The sequence below is a fragment of the Stomoxys calcitrans genome, chromosome 5 (genome assembly GCF_963082655.1).
Source record: "Stomoxys calcitrans chromosome 5, idStoCalc2.1, whole genome shotgun sequence".
NCBI lineage: Eukaryota > Metazoa > Arthropoda > Insecta > Diptera > Muscidae > Stomoxys > Stomoxys calcitrans.
In genome coordinates, this window is record NC_081556.1 from 51,369,163 (window position 1) to 51,391,458 (window position 22,296).

Genomic DNA, 22,296 nt, shown 5'->3' on the forward strand with positions numbered 1-22,296 from the left:
GTGATCTATCTTCTTCCGGCCATAGCACCAATCGCCGCGGTATCATTATGGCCATTGGTTACTTAAAGACCCCGCAAACTCGCCTTTTCATATCGAGTATCATAGGCACTCAATATGTTAGCAAAAGTCGGTGCCACCCGGCCTCTCACTTAGAATCTCCCCTCTATACTGTTGATTGTCCGCGACTGTAGTTGCAACCACCCCGTATGAAGCAAGCAATGACCATCATGTTCCCACGACAATTGGACATATGGATCGAAACGAGCTTGCTTGACGAGGATCGTGATTTCTACCTGCAAATGTAGCTACAACAACAACAACGCAAGTAATAGGTGGTTTTTGACCAGTTCTTGACTCATTTCCTGCGATTCCTTGAATGCGATACATGGTCTGAGACCTCTGGAACTTGTATGTGACTGCGCGGCAAGGAGGACTGCCATTAGACTACGATAGTCAGAAACATGGCGCTCGTCGGATTTAGGGCATTTGTCTGTTCTGAAAATGGCCGCCGGCGTTGAACGACTTCGGGTCCCTCTATTTAAGTTAAGATATCATTTATACTCCTGACGGGTGCACTGCCTTTCAAGTTGAGGTTTTTGCGATCTTCAGGACCTTCTCGTGTGCCTGGGTGGGGAGTGGCGTCCCTGTCAAACTGTCACGTTGTTTTGTGTGAACAATAAGACGGCGCTGAAGACCCTGGCTGCGGATCATACGAGGTCGATGCTTGTCGGGCTCTGTAAGGCGCGTTTCGGTCTCTTGTGAGCTGGGAAATTCACACAACCTACTCAATCAATGCGACTTTATACTACCAACTGAATATAGTCCTTACTGGACCTCCACCACCCATTGCAGATAATGTGAAAGACTCATCCATAAAAACCACTGAGGGCCGGATGTTGTAGCAGACTGAACTCATGAGCTAAGACGACACCGTCCTCGATCTGTGTCCTGCCCTGCATAAACACATTACTCCAAAACACCAATAATCTGTTTACATGTCCAGTATAACAGTCAAATCTTACTGCGGAGCCACTATGGACAGTTCCAACTAATGCTCTTGGTTTGCAGAAGAAAAAACATCAGTTGCAAAACACTTATTTCGTCCAAGCAACATCTTATGGATCGTTTCTGGAACAGATATCAAAATCACCATAGAGTGGTTAAACAATCGCAAAAGAAAGTGAATGCCTTTAATCTGGAGCAAGTTGTTCAGTTATGTAATATAGAGCATAAAAACCAAACAGCATTCATGAAGACTCAGCAGTGATCAGAATTCTGTCAGCTCCGGCAGATGCAGCCGGGTCATTACCTGATTATCTGGGAATGAGATCAACGTATCAGACTTTCGTTCCCCTATTAACATCTTTTTTCTGGTCCTGTGTGAGATAAGCTCTCTGACGAAACCTACTCAACTCACGACCCAAACACTTCGGACAAAGCTCTCAAAGTCACAGAATAGTTAGATAACGATATTTACCAACGAATAACTGCCTAGACCATTACCTTCTCTCCTTCTGTTTTTGTCACTCGATTCGTTGAAAACCGCTGATTTTATAAAGGAAACAACTGTTTTCAATGAATTGGCAAACGAATTGAGTGACAAAAAGTAAGTTAGTGGTCTAGGCATTAAAAATTTAAGACACAACAACCACTTTAAACTTTTGTCCTTTAAATGGTTGGAGCAATATGAGGCATACTTTTTATGCACACTAGTGCCTTGACCACTTGCACCTCCAACTTTAAATTTAAAGCGTCTATGAACTCTGATTCTCCTTTTTACAAATTGGAAACGCATACTGTTGTAATCATAAAACATGGCTATTGCCATCCCTTATTGGGTATTTCCCTTCAATCAATGGGGAACTTTTCTGCTCATCAATAGCCAAAACGATATGGCAACATTTTAGGACTTGCGCAATTGACAGATAAACTGCTTTATCGACAAATATATGTGTTATTTTGACATTTCTAGTTTGACATATCGTGGAAATTAAAAAGCACGGCTCCTTATAGCAGGTTCACTCGCATATTCCACAAAAATGGGCGATCTATCAAAGGCTGAAAAAGGTTTTCTCATGCGAAAGCATGAGCAGACAATGAAGCTGCGCGCCGAATTTTTGAAGAATTCTTCAAATCCCTTCCGTCATGCCACAGGTGAAGGTGGCACTTTGGTAGGTCAAAGAGTTGTTATGTCATATTGTTATTAACTATAAAACAACTCGGGCAATAGAGGCAACATACTAATTTCTATATCTTGTTCGTTTACAGTTTGATGCCGGTTTGTCTCGTTTCCAAGCCATGCGAGTGAACTACTTTGAACACTTCAAGCCCACTGGTCATGCATTCCGTATTGGCATGGGTGTTGTGGTTTTGCCTATCGCTCTATATGCTTGGGCCATGAAGGCAGAACGCGATTGTAGGGAACAACAATATCGCAATGGTGAAGTTGCCTACAAAGATCGTCTATTTAAATTCATTTGAACAGTTTTTTTCTTATTGTTAACTTATTTCGAATGGAAGTGTTCGTTACAACAAGCAAGAAGAAAATATGGAATAAAATAAGTGCATTGACTAGTTTAATTGTATATTTCTAACGAAAATATTGAGCGTTTTTTCAAAACACCTTGTCTATATTTTTTTTTTGGCTACGACCAAGTGTTTAATATTCGTTCTATTATTGATTTACTCTCGCCTCATCACCAGAAACGTGAGATTCTCTCGCGAAATCTAAAATTTTTAGTTTCAGAAGTTCTTTACTACAAGAAATGACTTTTGGAACTTGTTTTGACGCTGAAATTTTCAAGTCGGTTCTTATTTTATTTAGTTAATTTTCAAAATAGCAGTATGAGCTATCGAGTAGTAGTTTAGTTTGAACTTGGTTATGAAGAGGAAGCATGTCATAGAGCTGAGGGTACCTACTATTGATGGAATTTGTCGCTGTTTCAGTGGAGGATGCTCGTGAGAATTTTATTCGACGTTTTTTCATAAAATTTGTTCTAACATTTAACTTTTATAAATAAAAAATTTAAAGTTTTCTTGAAGATTATGAATGAAAGGGTTTAAGCTTCAATTTAGGTGAATATGGGTATCTCCATTAAAATTTAAATTTTTATTCAATTATAATGTTACACACCGTGGTGGAATACATTGAGTGTAATGAATAGTTTCATTCTTATTTCTAAAGGAATTTTGAAAACATTTCCATTAAATTATTTTTCTTCCAATTGTTTGTCGCGGGCAATAACAAAGTCCTCAAATTTTATCATGTATGTGGTTCCCTTGTGCCAATGAGCAGTTACTTTGCAGGGCTAAAAACAGAGATAACATTAAACTTTGTGGGTGGAAAAATGTTCTTGTTAATACTTACAAATCCGCAATGTGTTAGTACGGCCTCAACAATACCTGCCGTAAAATTGGCACAATTTAGGGTTCCCTTGTCTTTGGGCACACTAATGTAGGTATTGACCAACGGCTGCTTTTCAATGATGTAGTAGGTGCGTTCATCATCGTTGGCATGTTCAAGTTTTTCAGCTTCCTTGCCGAAGAGATTCTTCCACACAGTGGTTTTTACGAAAAGTAACATCTGTGTTAATTTGGTTTCCCTCTTCGAACTGCGCTCCCTCATGAAATATAGATCAATAACTCGTGTACCCACGTCTTGGCCTAATTCGTGTAAACTGAGAATAAAAATAGAAAGCTTTCGATGCTGTTACTAATATGCGTCCAGCTATCTTACCGATTTTGCAGCTCTGGCACTGTGTAAACCTTACTTTGGCAGTACTGCACAATCTCACTAAACAACAAAGCCACTATACTTTGGGAAACTTCCGATTTTCCCTTCGATAAAGGCCTATCGAGGATATTTGTTCTAGGCCTCATTGAGGATATTTTAAGGGCTTCCAATTTTTCCATTTTGTTTATTAGAAGTGCTGATGAGAAACAAAACACTGCCTTTTTATAGCTAAAAGTGACAACTGATAAGGAAACAGCTGTTGTGTAAATGAAGATGCCAGATCAAAAATATCAGGGTTTGTAAAACTTCCATTTTGATCTACCAGTAGAAACAATTAAAGGTGTTCCCATTTGTACAACAACCACAAATAATGTGGTGCAATCCGCCATCAAGATGTCATTTGGAAAATGACGTTGTTCTCGACACAACCAAAGAAACTTGTACTCGTGTGTGTACGTGGGCAGGTAAAGTGAGAAAAAGGGAAACCTAAACAAAGAGAACGTTCAAGAAAATTGGGTGGTTTGCTGTGAACAGTCGGCCAGTTTGACGGTTTTAAATTATCAATTCTATGGTTACAAACCACCCAATTTTCAGTACAATCCCAGGGATTTACGAGGAGGTGCAGCAGCTCGCCAGACATCTCAATCGCATCCCCTGATCTCCTGAGTGACGTATCCTGGCAAGCCGTCATCTCTTTGGGGTCAGACCACCTCCCCATAATCCTCACCATCGACCGACCACCCGACTTCATAACCTCTGAGCGCCGGACGTTCATCAATTACAAGAATGCCAATTGGACTGGCTTCAGAGAGTATACAAATCGCCGCTTCAATGAACTGCCACCCCCCTCTAATGTGCTTGTGGCCGAGAGGAAATTCCGAGACATCATCAACGCAGCAGCCGCTCGCTTTATACCAGCCGGTCGAATGCCGCAAGTGCGACCCAATTTCCCGGCGCAAGCAGTGGTACTTGCAGACGAGCGTGATGGGATTCGTGCTATGGACCCCGCTAACCCCAGAATCAGCGAGCTGAATCTGGAAATAAACAGGGTAGTCAACGAACATAAGCGGAATTTGTGGCTGGAACACTTGGAGCAATGTAACTTAGGCACCAGTGCAGGCAAACTGTAGGCCACTGTTAAGTCTCTCTCGAACCCCGGTAGACGGGACGACAGGACCTCAGTCACTTTTGGCGAGTTAACCGTGACTGATCCGAAGAGATGCGCCAGGTTGTTCAACCGTCAATTTATTGTGCATCCCGAGAGAGACAGGGCAAGGAGGAGAGCCATTCGCCGTATTCGTGGTCTCCGAGCCGATGAACAGCCATCACAATTTACCGTGGGCGAAGTTACGAATGTCATCCGTGGCGCCAAATCTTCCAAGGCGTTGGGCCCCGACGGAATCTCTACATTGATGCTGAAGAATCTGGATTTACCTGGAGTTGAGTACCTTACCACTGTCCTTAACCTGTCATTGAACACTCTTATAGTTCCCGATGTCTGGAAAATGGGCAGAGTGATCCCGCTACTGAAGCCTGGTAAAGACCCGAGTTTGGGGGAGTCGTACAGACCGATCTCCCTTCTCTCACCAGTGGCTAAGACGCTTGAGGCATTACTCCTCCCGAGCCTCGTAGGAGATTTTCCATTCGCCGAGCATCAACACGGATTTCGGAGACTGCACAGCACAACAACAGCTTTGCATGCCATCACCACACACATTTGCCGTGGCATCAATCAACCCAGGCCATGTGATAGGACGGTCCTCGTGGCTCTGGACCTATCGAAGGCATTCGACACGGTCAGCCATGTAAAATTATTTGAGGACATCGCCAACACGTCCCTCCAGCCAGGCCTGAAACGTTGGGTCGCGAATTATCTGTGTGGCCGCCAGTCATTTGTGGAATTTAGGGATAAGAAGTCAAAACACCGTAGAGTGAAACAGGGTGTTCCCCAAGGTGGGGTGATATCTCCGGCTCTGTTTAACCTCTACCTATCCTCCATCCCACCTCCTCCAGACGGCATAGAGATCGTATCATATGCGGACGACTGTACGATCATGGCATCAGGCCCCCCACCCATTGATGACATCTGCGATAGGTTGAACGTCTACCTCAACGAGCTTGCCTCATATTTCGCTGCAAGAAATCTGAAGATATCCGCCACCAAATCTTCAGCCACACTGTTCACTACAAATACGCGTGAGGTGAATTCTGAGCTGACTGTGATGGTCGATGGAGAAATGATTCCGACCATCAAGTGTCCCAAAATACTTGGCGTCACATTTGACAGCTCCTACACTTTCTCCCCACATGCCACAGCAATCTGCAATAAAGTCAAAAGTAGAAACAAGGTCCTCAAGTCACTCGCTGGCAGCACTTGGGGTGCAGACAAAGAAACCTTGTTGACCACGTACAAAGCAATTGGCCGGTCTGTGGTAAGTTATGCAGCGCCAGTGTGGTCACGTCAACTTTGTGACACGCAGTGAAATAATATTCAGATCTGTCAGAATGCCGCCCTCCGAACTGCGACGGGCTGTCTCCTTAGTTCTCATGTGGACCACCTCCATCAGGAGACAAAGATCCTACCAGTGCGAAGACATAACTACATGCTGTCTAAGCAATACCTTTTGGGCTGTTATCGCAGAAATCATCCAAATCATCATCTTGTGGATAGATACCCACCGCCCAGAAGCCTTAAGGTTGATCTACATGATCTAGAGCGTGAGGTCCAGCGCTACAAGAGAGAACCTCTAGATCAAGCGGCATATCAAGCGGGTCTGAACAACATTCATGCAGACACGGTAGCAGACGCGTTAATTGGCTACCGGGTGAATGTAGTCCTTGGAGAACGACCGCCACCCATTGCACCCGAAGAAATCGACCTCCCCCGGCAAACCAGAGTTGTTCTGGCTCAATTACGTTCCGGCAGATGCAGCCGCCTCAATTCCCACAGAGCTAGGATTGATGCCGACGTGCGAGATGTATGTCCCGATTGTAACCAGGGACCGCACATACACGTCACCTGTTTAATTGCCGGCCAGACCCACTCGACTCAGACCCAGATCCCTGTGGACGCACCCCATCTTAGTCGCGGAGTTCCTGGGTCTTGACACTCAACAGAATCAAGCAGACGAAAGATAGTACACAATAAACTGCTACAACAACAACAACTGTTTTCAGTTGTTCCCGTGAGACGACCTTGCGGGGACCCTAAGCCAATTTCTACAGGGCAAAGTCACTAGCCCAGCTGATAAAATTTTCAAATTGCGGAGTTATGTGCAAATCCCACACATTTTCATGTGAAGGTGGCAATCCTCGTCAAGCTTCTGTAGGTGAGCAAGCTCGTTCCGGCCCAAAGGACCGATAGCCGCGGGAAAAAGGGGGCCATTGTTTATTTAAGGGTGCCAATAACTCGCCTTGTCATATCGAGCATCATAGGCACTCAGTATTTGTGCAAGAGCCGGTGCCTCCCGGCCTCTCACTGTGACTTTCCGCTCGATACCGCTGATTGTCCGCGACTCCCGCTGCAGCTACTTCGTATGGAGCATTCCACTATTGGAAACCTGTGGACTCTTCGTGAAAATCTTATCGTGACAGCTATGAACACCACACAAAATGGAGCGCAATGTTCGAGCCTGTGTACGGCTCACAGTTATCCTGTGCCGGGCTACTGGGACGTCAAATGCATTAGTTGGAATTTAAACGTTTTTCGCATTTTGTTTCTCTTCATATTTTTATTCTATCAATTTATAATTAAAACGTTTATAATGATAAATCTTGTAATCCTGTGGCTTTATTTATTTGATTAACCTTGTTTGGGTGCATTTCCGATAGCAGTCAAGTCAGGTACTGCCGAGATATAGCTACACAGCGTGCACATACAGCCGATTAAAAATTGTGGCGCAGTTAATAGCCAAGATTGCACGCCCGCCGTTAGTGGTTTACTGTCTGGCCATATCGTCTGGTTCTAGGAGACTTTATTGCGCATTACATTTCGTGGCATTCTCCCCTATGTAACAACCAGAGGGGCATAGCTTTGGCAAAGCGGATTCAAGGCTCCACGTTCTGCACGGTGAATGAGGATGCCCCCACTAGGATTACTAGGATGTACGGCAGATGAGCGTGATGGTATTCGTTACATGAATCTGAAAACAAACAGGGTAGCGGGATATGTGGGTTAAACACTTGAAGCAATGTTACTTAGGTACCGGTTTAGCCAGGCTGCGGTCTACTGTTAAGTCACTCTCGAAACCCGGAAGAAGGGATGACAAGAACTCAGTTACTTTTGGCAACGTAACTGTGACTGGCCCGAAGATGTTGTTCAACCGTCAATTTACTGAGCATCTGTGATCTTTACACCGATGTACAATTTACCGTGGGCGAAGTTAGGAATTTCATCCGTGGCGCCAAATCATCCAAGGAGTCGACTTCATTATATCTAGTAAAGTAGAGTAATCCCGCTAGTAAAGCCAGCAAAAACCTGAGCCAGAGGGAGAAGGATAGAAGTAGGTCATACCATCGCGGTATAATCGAGGTGACAATAGGAAACCTGGAAGGAATGGGAGAGGTTTCCGATGGGATACCTAAGACGACACTTAAGGTCGAGTGCGAGGTATTGCTGACAGCGGCACAGTCTTGGATTGACGGATCCCTAGTATTGCCATCTGGAATATCAGGACAGAGTGGGCCTGGAGGTCTACATTGAAAACTCAGGGACTGAGATCTGTTTTAGACTGACTGACCATAAAACGAACCTGCAGACAGATCCGGTCTATCACAGAATGCGTTAGGTGTAAGTAACTGGGAATGAGGAAGCAGACTATTGGCAGTGAATCTCAATAGTTTTTTATTAATGAAAAAAATATCAATTATTTCCTTTTATTAAATTGGTAAAAATTTCATTTGAGAGAATGGACAACTTTGAAATAATTTGGCTTATTGAGTTAATAACCGCTTTAATTGGAGCTTGCCATAAATCAAAATTAATCAAATTCGTTTATAGGTCCGATTTCAGCGATTTTTTTAATTGAATGTATCAATTCCTAATTGAACGACGTTTTTAATTTTTTCTGTGTAGGCTTTAGGGCGAACACAATGGACCAATGTTTCCTTATGAACCTGAGTGAAGTCATTATCGATAGAGTATGCTAAACGAGTGTCCTACACAGAAAAAAATTAAAAACCGTTTTCAATCACGAAATTAATTGATCTAATTAATTTTTTATTAAAACTGCTTCAAGCACAAAAATTTCAATTAAAACAAGTAAAAAGGCGTTAAGTTCCGCCCACCACCTCGGGTATATATGTAACCTACATTTCGTCATAATCTGGTGAAAAATGCATAATGTACGCCCCCATATTGGTCTTTTAGGTAGCTATATCCAAATATATACCGATCTGAACCATATACTTTATGGATTTCGAAAACCCAAACACAACTCACGGTCCCAAATTTTGGCGAAATCGGACGACAAATGCGCCTTTTATTTCCCCAAAACCTTAAATCGAGAGATCGGTCTATATGGCAGCTATGTTCAAATCTGGACCGACTTAGGCCAAATTGAAGAGGGATGTCGAAGGGCCTAACACAACTCACTGTCCCACATTTCGGCGACATCAGACAATAAATGCGCCTTTTATGGGCCCAAAACCACAAATCGAAAGATCGGACTATATGGCAGCTATATCCAAATCTGAACTGATCTGAGCTAAATTGCAGAACTATTTCGAAGAGCCTAACATAACTCACTGTCCCAAATTTCGGCGGAATCGAAGAATAAATGCGCCTTTTATGGGCCCAAGACCTTTAATTGAGAGATCGGTCTATATGGCAGCTATACCCAAATCTGGACCGATCTGTGCCATACTATATGGATGTCGAATATCCAAACACAACTCACTGTCCCAAATTTTGGCGAAATCGGACAACAAATGCGCCTTTTATTTCCCCAAAACCTTAAATCGAGAGATCGGTCTAAATGGCAGCTATATTCAAATCTGGACCGACTTAGGCCAAATTGAAGAGGGATGTCGAACGGCCTAACACAACTCACTGTCCCACATTTCGGCGACATCGGACAATAATTGCGTCTTTTATGGGCCCAAAACCACAAATCAAAAGATCGGACTATATGGCAGCTATATCCTAATCTGAACTGATCTGGGCCAAATTGCAGAAATATTTCGAAGAGCCTAACACAACTCACTGTCCCAAATTTCGGTGGCAACAAGTAAAAGCGTGCTAAGTTCGGCCGGGCCGAATCGTATATACCCTCCACCATGGAGCACATTTGTTGAGTTCTTTTCCTGGCATCTCTTCTTAGCCAAAAAAGGATATAAGAAAAGATTTGCACTACTATTAGGGCGATATCACGATAAGATCCGGTTGGGACCACAATTAAATCATATGTTGGAGACCTGTGTAAAATGTCAGCCAATTCGAATAAGAATTGCGCCCTTTGGGGGCTCAAGAAGTAAAATAGAGAAGTCGATTTATATGGGAGCTGGATCGGGTTATAGACTGATTCACGTATGTTAATGGTCATGAGAGGATCCGTCGTACAAAATTTCAGGCAAATCGGATAATAATTGCGACCTCTAGAGGCTCAAGAAGTCAAGATCCCAGATCGGTTTATATGGCAGCTATATCAGGTTATGAGTCGATTTGAACCTCATTTGACACAGTTGTTGAAAGTAAGAATAAAATATGCCATGCAAAATTTCAGTCAAATCGGATAGGAATTGCGCCTTCTAGAAGCTCAAGAAGTCAAGTCCCCAGATCTGTTTATATGACAGCTATGTCAGGTAATGAACCGTTTTGAATCGTACTTGGCACAGTTGTTGGATATCATAACAAAACACGTGGTGCAAAATTTCATTCTAATCGGATAGGAACTGCGCACTCTAGAGGCTCAAGAAGTCAAGACCCAAGATCGGTTTATATGGCAGCTATATCAGGTAATGAACCGATTCGAATCATACCTGGCACAGTTGTTGGATATCATAACAAAATACTTCGTGCAAAAATTCATTCAAATCGGATAAGAATTATGGCCTCTAGAGGCTCAAAAATCAAGACCCAAGATCGGTTTATATGACAACTATATCAGGTTATGGACCGATTTGAACCAAACTTAGCACAGTTGTTGGATATATTAACAAAACACGTCGTCCAAAATTTCATTTCAATCGGATAAGAATTGCGCACTCGGTTGTACGCACCGGATTGACCCGATGGAATCTTCATCGGCAAGGGCTGCCGCCTCAGTGTACGTGTTCGTCTTTTTTCGTCATGGGAGAGGCACATCCCGGAGTGCCTTCTCCGTATGCTTCTGGTCCGTGCCGGGATTGAAAAGAACCCCGGACCCTGGTTCTGTTCCGTTTGCCAGAACCGCCTTCATCATCGGTCAGTGTCGGTGAGGTGTAACCGGTGCTTGGAGTGGGTACATTTCCGTTCTTGCTCTGGCCTAACTTCGCTACGGGAGTATAGTCATACTGGCTATGTCGCTAGGTGCTGTGCGAACATAGCCAGCAGTGGGTCACAAGCGTCGCCGTCGTCGCCTTCGGCGTCCTCGTCGTCGGACTATGTGACCCCCCCGACCTCTCCCGTACGGCAATTTATGCAACGACAGCACCCTAGCCCTACTATTGCAAGGCCAGTGTCGGGAAATGTATCGTTCTTGCAGTTAAACTGCAATGGACTGCGAGGCAAGATTGATGAGATTGTAGATTTTATGAGTCGGAAGAGCATATCGGTCGCAGCGATCCAGGAGACAAAGCTGACTAACACCTGCAGCTTGCACAGTTGTCACGGCTACAATGTGCTACGTAAGGATCGCTCAAGGAATGGAGGTGGGGGATTGGCCTTCGTTATACACCATTCCGTGCAGTATAGACCTATCTCGCCTGCGCTTGACGCTAGTGACCCATACATGGAATGTATGGGGGTAGCAGTCAGGTCTGGTTCTGCCGAGATAGAGATATACAACGTGTATATACCGCCGGTTGGTAGCTGTGTCCCGATTAATGGCCAGGCCTACAGCCCCGACATAAGTGGGTTGCTATCTGGCCATAGTCGTCTGGTTCTGGGGGATTTTAATGCACATCACTCGTCATGGTATTCTCCCCTAGGTAACGACCAGCGTGGCATAGCTTTGGCAGAGCAGATAGATAGCTCCACGTTTTGCACGGTGAATGAGGATGCCCCCACTAGGATTACGAGGAGGTGCAGCAGCTCGCCAGACATCTTAATCGCATCCCCTGATCTCCTGAGTGACGTATCCTGGCAAGCCGTCATCTCTTTGGGGTCAGACCACCTCCCCATAATCCTCACCATCGACCGACCACCCGACTTCATAACCTCTGAGCGCCGGACGTTCATCAATTACAAGAAGGCCAATTGGACTGACTTCAGAGAGTATACCAATCGCCGCTTCAATGAACTGCCACCCCCCTCTGATGTGCTTGTGGCCGAGAGGAAATTCCGAGACATCATCAACGCAGCAGCCGCTCGCTTTATACCAGCCGGTCGAATACCGCAAGTGCGACGCATTTTCCCGGCGCAAGCAGTGGTACTTGCAGACGAGCGTGATGGGATTCGTGCTATGGACCCCGCTAACCCCAGAATCAGCGAGCTGAATCTGGAAATAAACAGGGTAGTCAACGAACATAAGCGGAATTTGTGGCTGGAACACTTGGAGCAATGTAACTTAGGCACCAGTGCAGGCAAACTGTGGGCCACTGTTAAGTCTCTCTCGAACCCCGGTAGACGGGACGACAGGACCTTAGTCACTTTTGGCGAGTTAACCGTGACTGATCCGAAGAGATGCGCCAGGTTGTTCAACCGTCAATTTATTGTGCATCCCGAGAGAGACAGGGCAAGGAGGAGAGCCATTCGTCGTATTCGTGGTCTCCGAGCCGATGAACAGCCATCACAATTTACCGTGGGCGAAGTTACGAATGTCATCCGTGGCGCCAAACCTTCCAAGGCGTTGGGCCCCGACGGAATCTCTACATTGATGCTGAAGAAACTGGATTTACCTGGAGTTGAGTACCTTACCACTGTCCTTAACCTGTCATTGAACACTCTTATAGTTCCCGATGTCTGGAAAATGGGCAGAGTGATCCCGCTACTGAAGCCTGGTAAAGACCCGAGTTTGGGGGAGTCGTACAGACCGATCTCCCTTCTCTCACCAGTGGCTAAGACGCTTGAGGCATTACTCCTCCCGAGCCTCGTAGGAGATTTTCCATTCGCCGAGCATCAACACGGATTTCGGAGACTGCACAGCACAACAACAGCTTTGCATGCCATCACCACACACATTTGCCGTGGCTTCAATCAACCCAGGCCATGTGATAGGACGGTCCTCGTGGCACTGGACCTATCGAAGGCATTCGACACGGTCAGCCATGCCAAATTATTTGAGGACATCGCCAACACGTCCCTCCAGCCAGGCCTGAAACGTTGGGTCGCGAATTATCTGTGTGGCCGCCAGTCATTTGTGGAATTTAGGGATAAGAAGTCAAAACACCGTAGAGTGAAACAGGGAGTTCCCCAAGGTGGGGTGATATCTCCGGCTCTGTTTAACCTCTACCTATCCTCCATCCCACCTCCTCCAGACGGCATAGAGATCGTATCATATGCGGACGACTGTACGATCATGGCATCAGGCCCCCCACCCATTGATGACATCTGTGATAGGTTGAACGTCTACCTCAACGAGCTTGCCTCATATTTCGCTGCAAGAAATCTGAAGATATCCGCCACCAAATCTTCAGCCACACTGTTCACTACAAATACGCGTGAGGTGAATTCTGAGCTGACTGTGATGGTCGATGGAGAAATGATTCCGACCATCAAGTGTCCCAAAATACTTGGCGTCACATTTGACAGCTCCTACACTTTCTCCCCACATGCCACAGCAATCTGCAATAAAGTCAAAAGTAGAAACAAGGTCCTCAAGTCACTCGCTGGCAGCACTTGGGGTGCAGACAAAGAAACTTTGTTGACCACGTACAAAGCAATTGGCCGGTCTGTGGTAAGTTATGCAGCGCCAGTGTGGTCACGTCAACTTTGTGACACGCAGTGGAATAATATTCAGATCTGTCAGAATGCCGCCCTCCGAACTGCGACGGGCTGTCTCCTTAGTTCTCATGTGGACCACCTCCATCAGGAGACAAAGATCCTGCCAGTGCGAAGACATAACTACATGCTGTCTAAGCAATACCTTTTGGGCTGTTATCGCAGAAATCATCCAAATCATCATCTTGTGGATTGATACCCACCTCCCAGAAGCCTTAAGGTTGATCTACACGATCTAGAGCGTGAGGTCCAGCGCTACAAGAGAGAACCTCTAGATCAAGCGGCATATCAAGCGGGTCTGAACAACATTCATGCAGACACGGTAGCAGACGCGTTAATTGGCTACCGGGTGAATGTAGTCCTTGGAGAACGACCGCCACCCATTGCACCCGAAGAAATCGACCTCCCCCGGCAAACCAGAGTGGTTCTGGCTCAATTACGTTCCGGCAGATGCAGCCGCCTCAATTCCCACAGAGCTAGGATTGATGCCGACGTGCAAGATGTATGTCCCGATTGTAACCAGGGACCGCACGATACACGTCACCTGTTTAACTGCCCGGCCAGACCCACTCGACTCAGACCCAGATCCCTGTGGACGCACCCCATCTTAGTTGCGGAGTTCCTGGGTCTTGACACTCAACAGAATCAAGCAGACGAAAGATAGTACACAATAAACTACTACAACAACAACAACAACAACATGGACCGATTTGAACCAAACTTAGCACAGTTGTTGGATATCATAACAAAACACGTCGTCCAAAATTTCATTTCAATCGGATAAGAATTGCGCACTCTAGAGGCTCAAGAAGTCAAGACCCAAGATCGGTTTATATGTCAGCTATATCAAAACATGGACCGATATGGCCCATTTACAATACCAACCGACCTACACTAATAAAAAGTATTTGTGCAAAATTTCAAGCGGCTAGCTTTACTCCTTCGGAAGTTAGCGTGCTTTCGACAGACATAAAATGTCGTGACGATCAAGAATGTATATACTTTATGGGGTCTCAGATGAATATTTCGAGTAGTTACAAACAGAATGGCGAAATTAGTATACCCTCATCCTATGATGGAGGGTATAAAAGAGTAAAAGCGTGCTAAGTTCGGCCGGGCCGAATCTTATATACCCTCCACCATAGATCGCATTTGTCGAGTTCTTTTCCCGGCATCTCTTCTTAGGCAAAAGAAGGATAAAAGAAAAGATTTGCTCTGCTATTAGAGCGATATCAAATATGGTCCGATTTGGACCACAATTAAATCATTTGTTGGAGACCTGTGTAAAATGTCAGCCAATTCGAATAAGAATTGCGCCCTTTGTGTGCTCAAGAAGTAAAATATACAGATCGATTTATATGGGAGCTGTTTCGGGCTATAGACCGATTCAGACCATAATAAACACGTATGTTGATGGTCATGAGAGAATCCGTCGTACAAAATTTCAGGCAAATCGGATAATAATTGCGATCTCCAGAGGCTCAAGAAGTCAAGATCCCAGATCAGTTTATATGGCAGCTATATCAGGTTATGAACCGATTTGAACCTCATTTGACACAGTTGTTGAAAGTAAGAATAAAATACGTCATGCAAAATTTCAGTCAAATCGGATAGGAATTGCGCCCTCTAGAAGCTCAAGAAGTCAAGTCCCCAGATCTGTTTATATGACAGCTATATCAGGTAATGAACCGATTTGAACCATACTTGGAACAGTTATTGGATATCATAATAAAACACGTCGTGCAAAATTTCATTCCAATCGGATAAGAAGATCGGTTTATATGGCAGCTATATCAGGTTATGGACCGATTTGAACCATACTTAGCACAGTTGTTGGATGTCATAACAAAACACGTCGTGCAAAATTTCATCCCAATCGGATAAAAATTGCGCACTCTAGAGGCTCAATAAGTCAAGACCCAAGATCGGTTTATAGGGCAGCTATATCAAAACATGGACCGATATGGCCCATTTACAATACCAACCGACCTACACTAATAAGAAGTATTCGTGCAAAATTTCATCGGAAGTTAGCGTGCTTTCGACAGACAGACGGACGGACGGACGGACATGGCTATATCGGCATAAAATGTCGCGACGATCAAGAATATATATACTTTATGGGGTCTCAAACGAATATTTCGAGTAGTTACAAACAGAATGCCGAAATTAGTATACCCCCCATCCTATGGTGGAGGGTATAAAAATGATTGCAATTTTTTGAGATTTCCAATTAATTTTTTTATTGATCCAATTAAAAAAATTATTGGAATTTTCAATTATTTCACCAAATCTTTTATTGTCTTTCATTTCATTCTTAACTTAAAGTAAATATTTACGTATAAGCTATAAGGACAGTATTACAATAATGGCATCAATAAAGGTTCTATAGGTCTTTCTCATTTTTAGGATATAGAAATTTTAATGTACAATGTTTATAGTAGAAATATGGCAAAATTATGAATTAACATCTAGAGATCTTAAATAATGTACAAAAGTATAAAACAAGACTATACATATGTGACTAAATGCCTGGATGACATTTGGGCTCCTTAAAGTCCTGCCGTGCCATTTTGCAGGGCATCATATTGCTCAGAGGTCAGGGGGCGATATATACCATCACTGTTGAGGTAGTAGAGAGGATCGGTTATCTTGTGCATATCGAAACCGTCTAACATCAGATCACGCTTCTTCATTTTGAAGGTGGTCGTGCGGGGTATTTCCTTCATGACCCGCACAAACAGAGGACGAGCGTAGGGAGGTAGACTGGCACGTATGCCAACCGACAAATGTTGGAAATCAGTCTTATGTTCGGGATCTTCAATGGCTGCCATACCTGCCTTACCCTCAATGTGGGGAATCTAGAAAGAATAGAAAGATCAATTAAGACAAGATGGCTGCGAAGGCCACCATATCTGTACTTACCTCGACCCCATAAACCACACAGTCCTGCAGCCCTATCACATTTGTAATGATTCCTTCGACTTCCTGGGTGGAGACATTTTCACCACGCCAGCGGAAAGTGTCACCCGTCCGATCCTTAAAGTAGTAAAAGTTCAGTAAATCTCCAACAAGCATATCGCCCGAATTGAAGTAAACGTCCCCTTTCTTGAAAACATTGTGCAGCAGTTTCTTTTCAGAGGCACCTTTATCGGCATAGCCACTAAAGTTGGTGATGGCTTTGCTTGGATCGATTTTACCAATGAATAAACCAGTCTCACCGGGATTGCAGCGAATACAAAAGCCTTTGGCATTGCGAATGGGCTCACCCGTCTCCTCATCGACACGTATGACTTGGAGATGAATTATGTTGCGCAGCAGTATGGGTATGAAACCAATAGCACCCACTTGATTGCTTACGTTTGCTGAGAATGGCAAAAGACATATATTAAACGATTGTTCTACCAACAATAGCGCTTAATAGCGGGCATTACCTAAATTGGCATTTCCCTCGGTGGAGCCATATAGTTCGGCTATAAAAGGAATGTTGAAACGTGTAGCAAATTGGGACCATATCTGGGCCCTCAAACCATTGCCGTACATGAGACGCAACTTGTGTTGGGTGTCTTCGGGCCTTGCTGGAGCACTCAACAAATATCGGCATAGCTCACCTATGTGTTGGGCGGCAGTAGCATTGAATTTGATGCAATCTTTCCAGAAGTTGGAAACTGAAAACTTCCGACGCAAGGCTATGGTGCAGCCATGCACCAAGGCCATTCCTATGCACACAACACCGCCTGCAGTATGATATAGTGGCAAGGGATTATAGATTATATCATTTTCCTTGATGGCAATCACATGTGTGGAAGCTGTGGTCATAAAAAGATATCTGAAGAATTGGAAAAAGTTAACAGCTGTAACTGAGAGCAGATGCTGCAATTGTCGCTTCTGTTACGTACCTTTGATTTGTAATGACTGCTGCCTTTGGCAAGCCCGTGGTTCCAGAAGTGTAAATATACATGAGTTTATCTTTATGATCACATTGGCTAATGTCAGCGGCGAGATTTTCAGGTCTCTGATTTTTTAACTCCTCCGTCAAGTCAATGGCATCTAATAAAGGAAGAAAGGAACGTTTTTTACTTTTTACGTCTAGGAAGAAGAATGGAGAGTTTGTACAAATGATAGCCTCAGATTAATTAGACTCAAACGTGTCCCAGTCCATATGTATTAGATATGTAGTTGTATGCATAGGTTAGGTTAGGTTAGGTTGAAAAGAGGGTTCAAATATTAATCCGCCCCATGCCACTATGGACATACACCTAAGCCAGTAATCGGCTTGTTGTGCGCTCTAAAAACTTTAAAGTAACCTCTAAAAAGTTATATGCATAAGTTAGGTTGTTTTATTTTGTAGACATCCATCATTAGGACGTTTATGGACACTTTAAGCCTTTGGGGCGATAACAAACAATATGGTTTATCGCCCCAATACCCATTAGATTTAATATTTTTTCACACCCGAACTTTATTGACGTCTAAGGTTTTTAGTTCAAAACCTCTGCTTGATCCCGATCCTCTGTGGTCACATCCATTATACGACAATACGTCCCATTGTCCTAAGTCTCTTAGTCACGAGTGCGGCCCACCCTACTACCGATGCGTATGTCAGAATCCTCATGATCCCACTTTCGTATAGCTGTATTCACTCGTAGTCAGTCTCCATTTCTACCTTATTGCAGGCTAATAGGTTAATAAATGAGCTTTTTAAGGGCTCAAGACCTTAAATCTGGAGATCAGTCTATATGGCAGCAGTATCCAAATGTGGTCCGATATCAACCAAGGTAGGCATGATGTGGGAAACGGTTGTAAAATGCGCCTGTCACGGGCAATGCATTGTCCATAAACAGGAACAGGGGCAAACTTCTCACATATGAGTGAGTAGTGTCCGATTCAAGTCTAAGCTTAAGCACAAAGGTCTTCTTTTTTACAGCAAAAACCGAATGGCGTGCCGCAGTGCGATAGGCGGACATATTAACCTCTATGCTAAATTTCCGCGAAAGGATAATAAAAGCGGGCTTTATGGACCTATGATCATATATCGGGAGATTCTTCTTAAGGGTGATTTTAGTTTTTTTTTAATCTAGTAAAACGCTCAGTGGGACTTGGAATCAGTGAGACCTCCGCTATGCGAGCTTGTTGGTAGGGTGAACGCCTTCTACGATGTGTGCACAAATAAGGCTTGGGCTGGTGGTTTAGGGCGAAGACACTGTGGCCGAGTATTTCGCGAAACCGGACATTGCCTGTCCTGGGGCTGAGAAAGCAAGATTAAGGATTGCTAATAGCAGGGCGCTGGGAGAGGCACCTGTTGTTTCACTGACCCGCGATTGCGAGGAGAAGACACAAGATGATGGGTAAACACCTTTTTCCGAGCCTGGATTCCATACAGATTCTTAGCCCACTTGCCATTCTGGAGTTCTGTTGAGGCCTCAATTGGCTGACTGGATCCTACTCTCGACGGTGAATTTCTTTTTCTTGTCTTATGCGTTAGTTCCGTTTTTATACCCACCACCATAGAATGGGGGTATACTAATCTAGTCAGTCCTTTTGATTCTTGATCGTCTCGACATTGAGAATCGATCTGTCCATGTTCGTCTATTCCTTCGTCGGTCAAAATCACGATAGCTGTCAAACGCGTAAAGCTAGCAGCTCCAAATTTTGCACGGATATATTTTACTGATATAGGTCGTTGGAGATTGCAAATGGGTGATATTGGATATAGGAGGCCACCGTAGCGCAGAGGTTAGCATGTCCGCCTATGACGCTGAACACCTCGGTTCAAATCCTGGCGAGATCATAAAAAAAAATTTCGGCGGTGGTTTTCCCCTCCTAATGCTGGCAACATTTGTGAGGTACTATGCCATGTAAAACTTCTCTCCAAAGAGGTGTCGGACTGCGGCATGCTGTAACGGACTCGGCTATAAAAAGGAGGCCGAAGCGCCTATCATTGAGCTTAAAACTTGAATCGGAATGCACTCATTGATATGTGAGAAGTTTGCCCCTGTTCCTTAGTGGAATGTTCATGGCCAAAATTTGCAAATTTGTATTTGATATTGGATATAGCCACCATATAAACCGATCCCCTGTTGTGACTTCTTCAACCCCTAGAAGTTTCAATGTTCATTCAATTTGGCTGAAATTAGGCAAAAGTACTTGTGGTATGATTTCCAATATCCTTGCCAAGTATGATTCGAAACGACCTATAAACTGATATAGCCCCCATATAAACCGATTCCCTAATTTGACTTCTTGCACCCCTAGAAGAATTCCGAAAAAAGAAAAAGAAAATTTTAAGACGTGATCTACAATAATTGAGATTGCTGCAGGCACATCCTGATAACTGATACAGATAGCGTGCTTGGGATATGGAAACAACATTTTTCCCAGCTGCTAGTGTCCGACGATGGCGGCGAAGAGGATACCGCAAAACCAATCCCTGATGATGGTATAGAATATTAACCTTCTAGTCAGAATGAGGTCCAAGTAGCTGTGACCCGACTGAAGAACAACAAGGCAGCAGGAGCTGACGGGTTGCCCTCTGCACTATTTAAGGCATTCTACCTATCAGCATTAGCCGAATGCAACAGCTTGTCTGCGCGATCTGGCTAGAAGAACGCATATCCCATGATTAAAACCTCAGCATATATGTCCCGTACACAAGGATACAAGACGAAATATCTCAACTACAGAGGAATGAGTCTTCTCCCTATCGTATAAACTATATAAACCTGAGCTTTAGATATGGTAAGAACAGGGCCACCTTTACCATCTCTTCGTTGACTACAAAACCGATTTCGACAGCCCTATATCAAAGGTATTTCAAGTCATGACTGAGTTTGGTATCCCTGCAAATTGAAAAGATTCTGCAGGATAACACGTGCTGATACTGAGGACAGTAAGAATAGGAAAGAAACTCTCCGGACCATTCAACACCAAACGAGGTTTCAGACAAGGAGACAGCCTATCGTGTGAACTCTTTAATATCCTGCTCGAGAAGATTATACAAGATGCAGATGTGAATAGATATGGCACACTGCTCACAAGACAACAAATGCTACTAGCCTATGCCGACGACATCGATATCATAGATCGGTCATCGGAAGTCATAACTGCAGCATTTAATAGAATCGAAAGAGAATCGTTGGATATCGGTCCAGCAGTAGCTACAGCTTTAAGATAGTCTCCGATTTTATCTACTTCGGCATTGGCGTAACTGGAAGGAATGACACCAGCGAATAATAATATTGGCAAAGAGATGATATTTTGGAGCAGGCAAGCAGTTTAGCAACAAGGCACAAATTTTCCCATGAAAACTTTACTAAAGGTAAATATCTCACAAATGTCGTCAGCACTAGAAGGGGATAACAGCCGCTGAACATTTTTTAAAGGCGTTCAGCCTCAAAGGTGGACATGCTAACCTCTGAGTTATGATTGACCGTGGGATTTTGGTTTGGTTAGGTTAGGTTAAAAAGAGGATGCGGATATTAATTCGCCCCATGCCACTATGGACATACAACTAAGCCAGTAATCGGCTTGTTGTGCGCTTTAAAAACTAAAAAGTAACATCAAAAAATTTAAGTTAGGAATTCCGTGCTACTTATAAAATCCTTAATTGTTTACCATACCACTCCTCAAGTTGGTTCATGTTTGGTATTGTGTCCCCACCAAAATCCCGGTATCTTTTAGCCGCGAAAGCCGGGCTATGACATAGGAAATGCTCCAACGTCTCATGATCTTCCCTACATGCCCTACACACCCATTTTGGGTAAGTGAGCTCGTAGTCCTTTGTGTCCCGTTATGATACCAAAAGTTATACTGATACCCTTCTTATTTCCTTTCAGTAATAGCCTCGTTTTCTCACGATCCGGATGACCCCATAGGATTTTCGCCGTCCTACAGACTGTTTCGCTGTTTGCTTGGACTGCTTCGACACGAAAGGCTTCGGGTTAATCAAGTTTACTGACGGTATTCTGGCCTTCACTGCCAAATCGTCAATTTTTATTCACCCTTACTCCGCTGTGGCCAGGCACCCAAACGATGGGTATTGTGTCATCCTCAGAGAAGGTGTTAATCTCCTTCTTACAATCCAAGACTGTTCGTGACCTTACCTTCCAGGTTGTTATTGCCATTATGGTCGTTTTACTGTCCGTAAAGATGTTCACACTCGACGTCCTCGCGTTAGCACAACATCACCTCACGCATTCCGTGATCGCCCGGATCTCCGCTTGGAGGACTGTAATATGATTAGGCAATCTAAAACAGATCTTTGTCCCTGGGTTCTCAATGTAGACCCCAAGTTCGACTCTGTCCCCTAGCTTTGATCCTTCCGTGTGATATGATCTTCCAGATGGCAATGGGCTACGTCAGTACAAGTCCGTGCACTCCCTCAAGTGTCGTCTCAGGTATACGAAAGGAAAGGGAAGACCCTTCCATCCAGGTTTCTTATTATCGCTTCGATTATACCGTTATGGTATGAGCTGCTCCCATTCTC

General features: G+C 44.1%; 3 protein-coding genes across 5 annotated transcripts in view; 1 reads left to right on the forward strand and 2 right to left on the reverse strand.

The window, feature by feature from the left end:
• Window positions 1-1,965: 1,965 nt before the first annotated feature.
• On the forward strand, window positions 1,966-2,580 carry LOC106095729 (uncharacterized). The gene is made up of 2 exons (XM_013263038.2): window positions 1,966-2,171; window positions 2,269-2,580. Exons 1-2 carry the CDS (start codon window positions 2,040-2,042, stop codon window positions 2,479-2,481), a joined length of 345 nt encoding a protein of 114 aa, XP_013118492.2. The 5' UTR covers window positions 1,966-2,039; the 3' UTR covers window positions 2,482-2,580.
• A 490-nt stretch (window positions 2,581-3,070) lies between these two features.
• On the reverse strand, window positions 3,071-3,980 carry LOC106095728 (trafficking protein particle complex subunit 5). The gene is made up of 3 exons (XM_013263037.2): window positions 3,737-3,980; window positions 3,368-3,677; window positions 3,071-3,308 (listed from the first exon to the last, which is right to left on the reverse strand). The coding sequence occupies exons 1-3, from the start codon at window positions 3,910-3,912 to the stop codon at window positions 3,210-3,212; spliced, it is 585 nt and encodes a 194-aa protein (XP_013118491.1). The 5' UTR covers window positions 3,913-3,980; the 3' UTR covers window positions 3,071-3,209.
• A 12,144-nt stretch (window positions 3,981-16,124) lies between these two features.
• LOC106095743 (long-chain fatty acid transport protein 4) overlaps window positions 16,125-22,296 on the reverse strand; it is a 49,715-nt gene continuing 43,543 nt past the window's right edge. For 2 of the 3 annotated variants that reach the window (XM_059370559.1, XM_013263073.2), the window contains exons 4-7: window positions 17,711-17,861; window positions 17,246-17,640; window positions 16,737-17,176; window positions 16,125-16,672 (exon numbers count right to left, since the gene is read on the reverse strand). In XM_059370559.1, coding sequence (XP_059226542.1) covers window positions 16,364-16,672; window positions 16,737-17,176; window positions 17,246-17,640; window positions 17,711-17,861 — 1,295 coding nt within the window. In that variant the 3' untranslated portion in view covers window positions 16,125-16,363. The remainder of the gene's footprint in view (window positions 16,673-16,736; window positions 17,177-17,245; window positions 17,641-17,710; window positions 17,862-22,296) is intronic. The other variant, XM_013263072.2, reaches the window with a different exon arrangement.

Coding starts and splice junctions, on each gene's coding strand:
- LOC106095729 (XM_013263038.2), top strand. CDS start 2,040: ATGGGCGATCTATCAAAGGCTGAAAAAGGTTTTCTCATGCGAAAGCAT. Junction 2,172..2,268: donor CAGGTGAAGGTGGCACTTTG/GTAGGTCAAAGA, acceptor GTTCGTTTACAG/TTTGATGCCGGTTTGTCTCG.
- LOC106095728 (XM_013263037.2), bottom strand. CDS start 3,912: ATGGAAAAATTGGAAGCCCTTAAAATATCCTCAATGAGGCCTAGAACA. Junction 3,678..3,736: donor GTGCCAGAGCTGCAAAATCG/GTAAGATAGCTG, acceptor TTTTATTCTCAG/TTTACACGAATTAGGCCAAG. Junction 3,309..3,367: donor TACTAACACATTGCGGATTT/GTAAGTATTAAC, acceptor CTCTGTTTTTAG/CCCTGCAAAGTAACTGCTCA.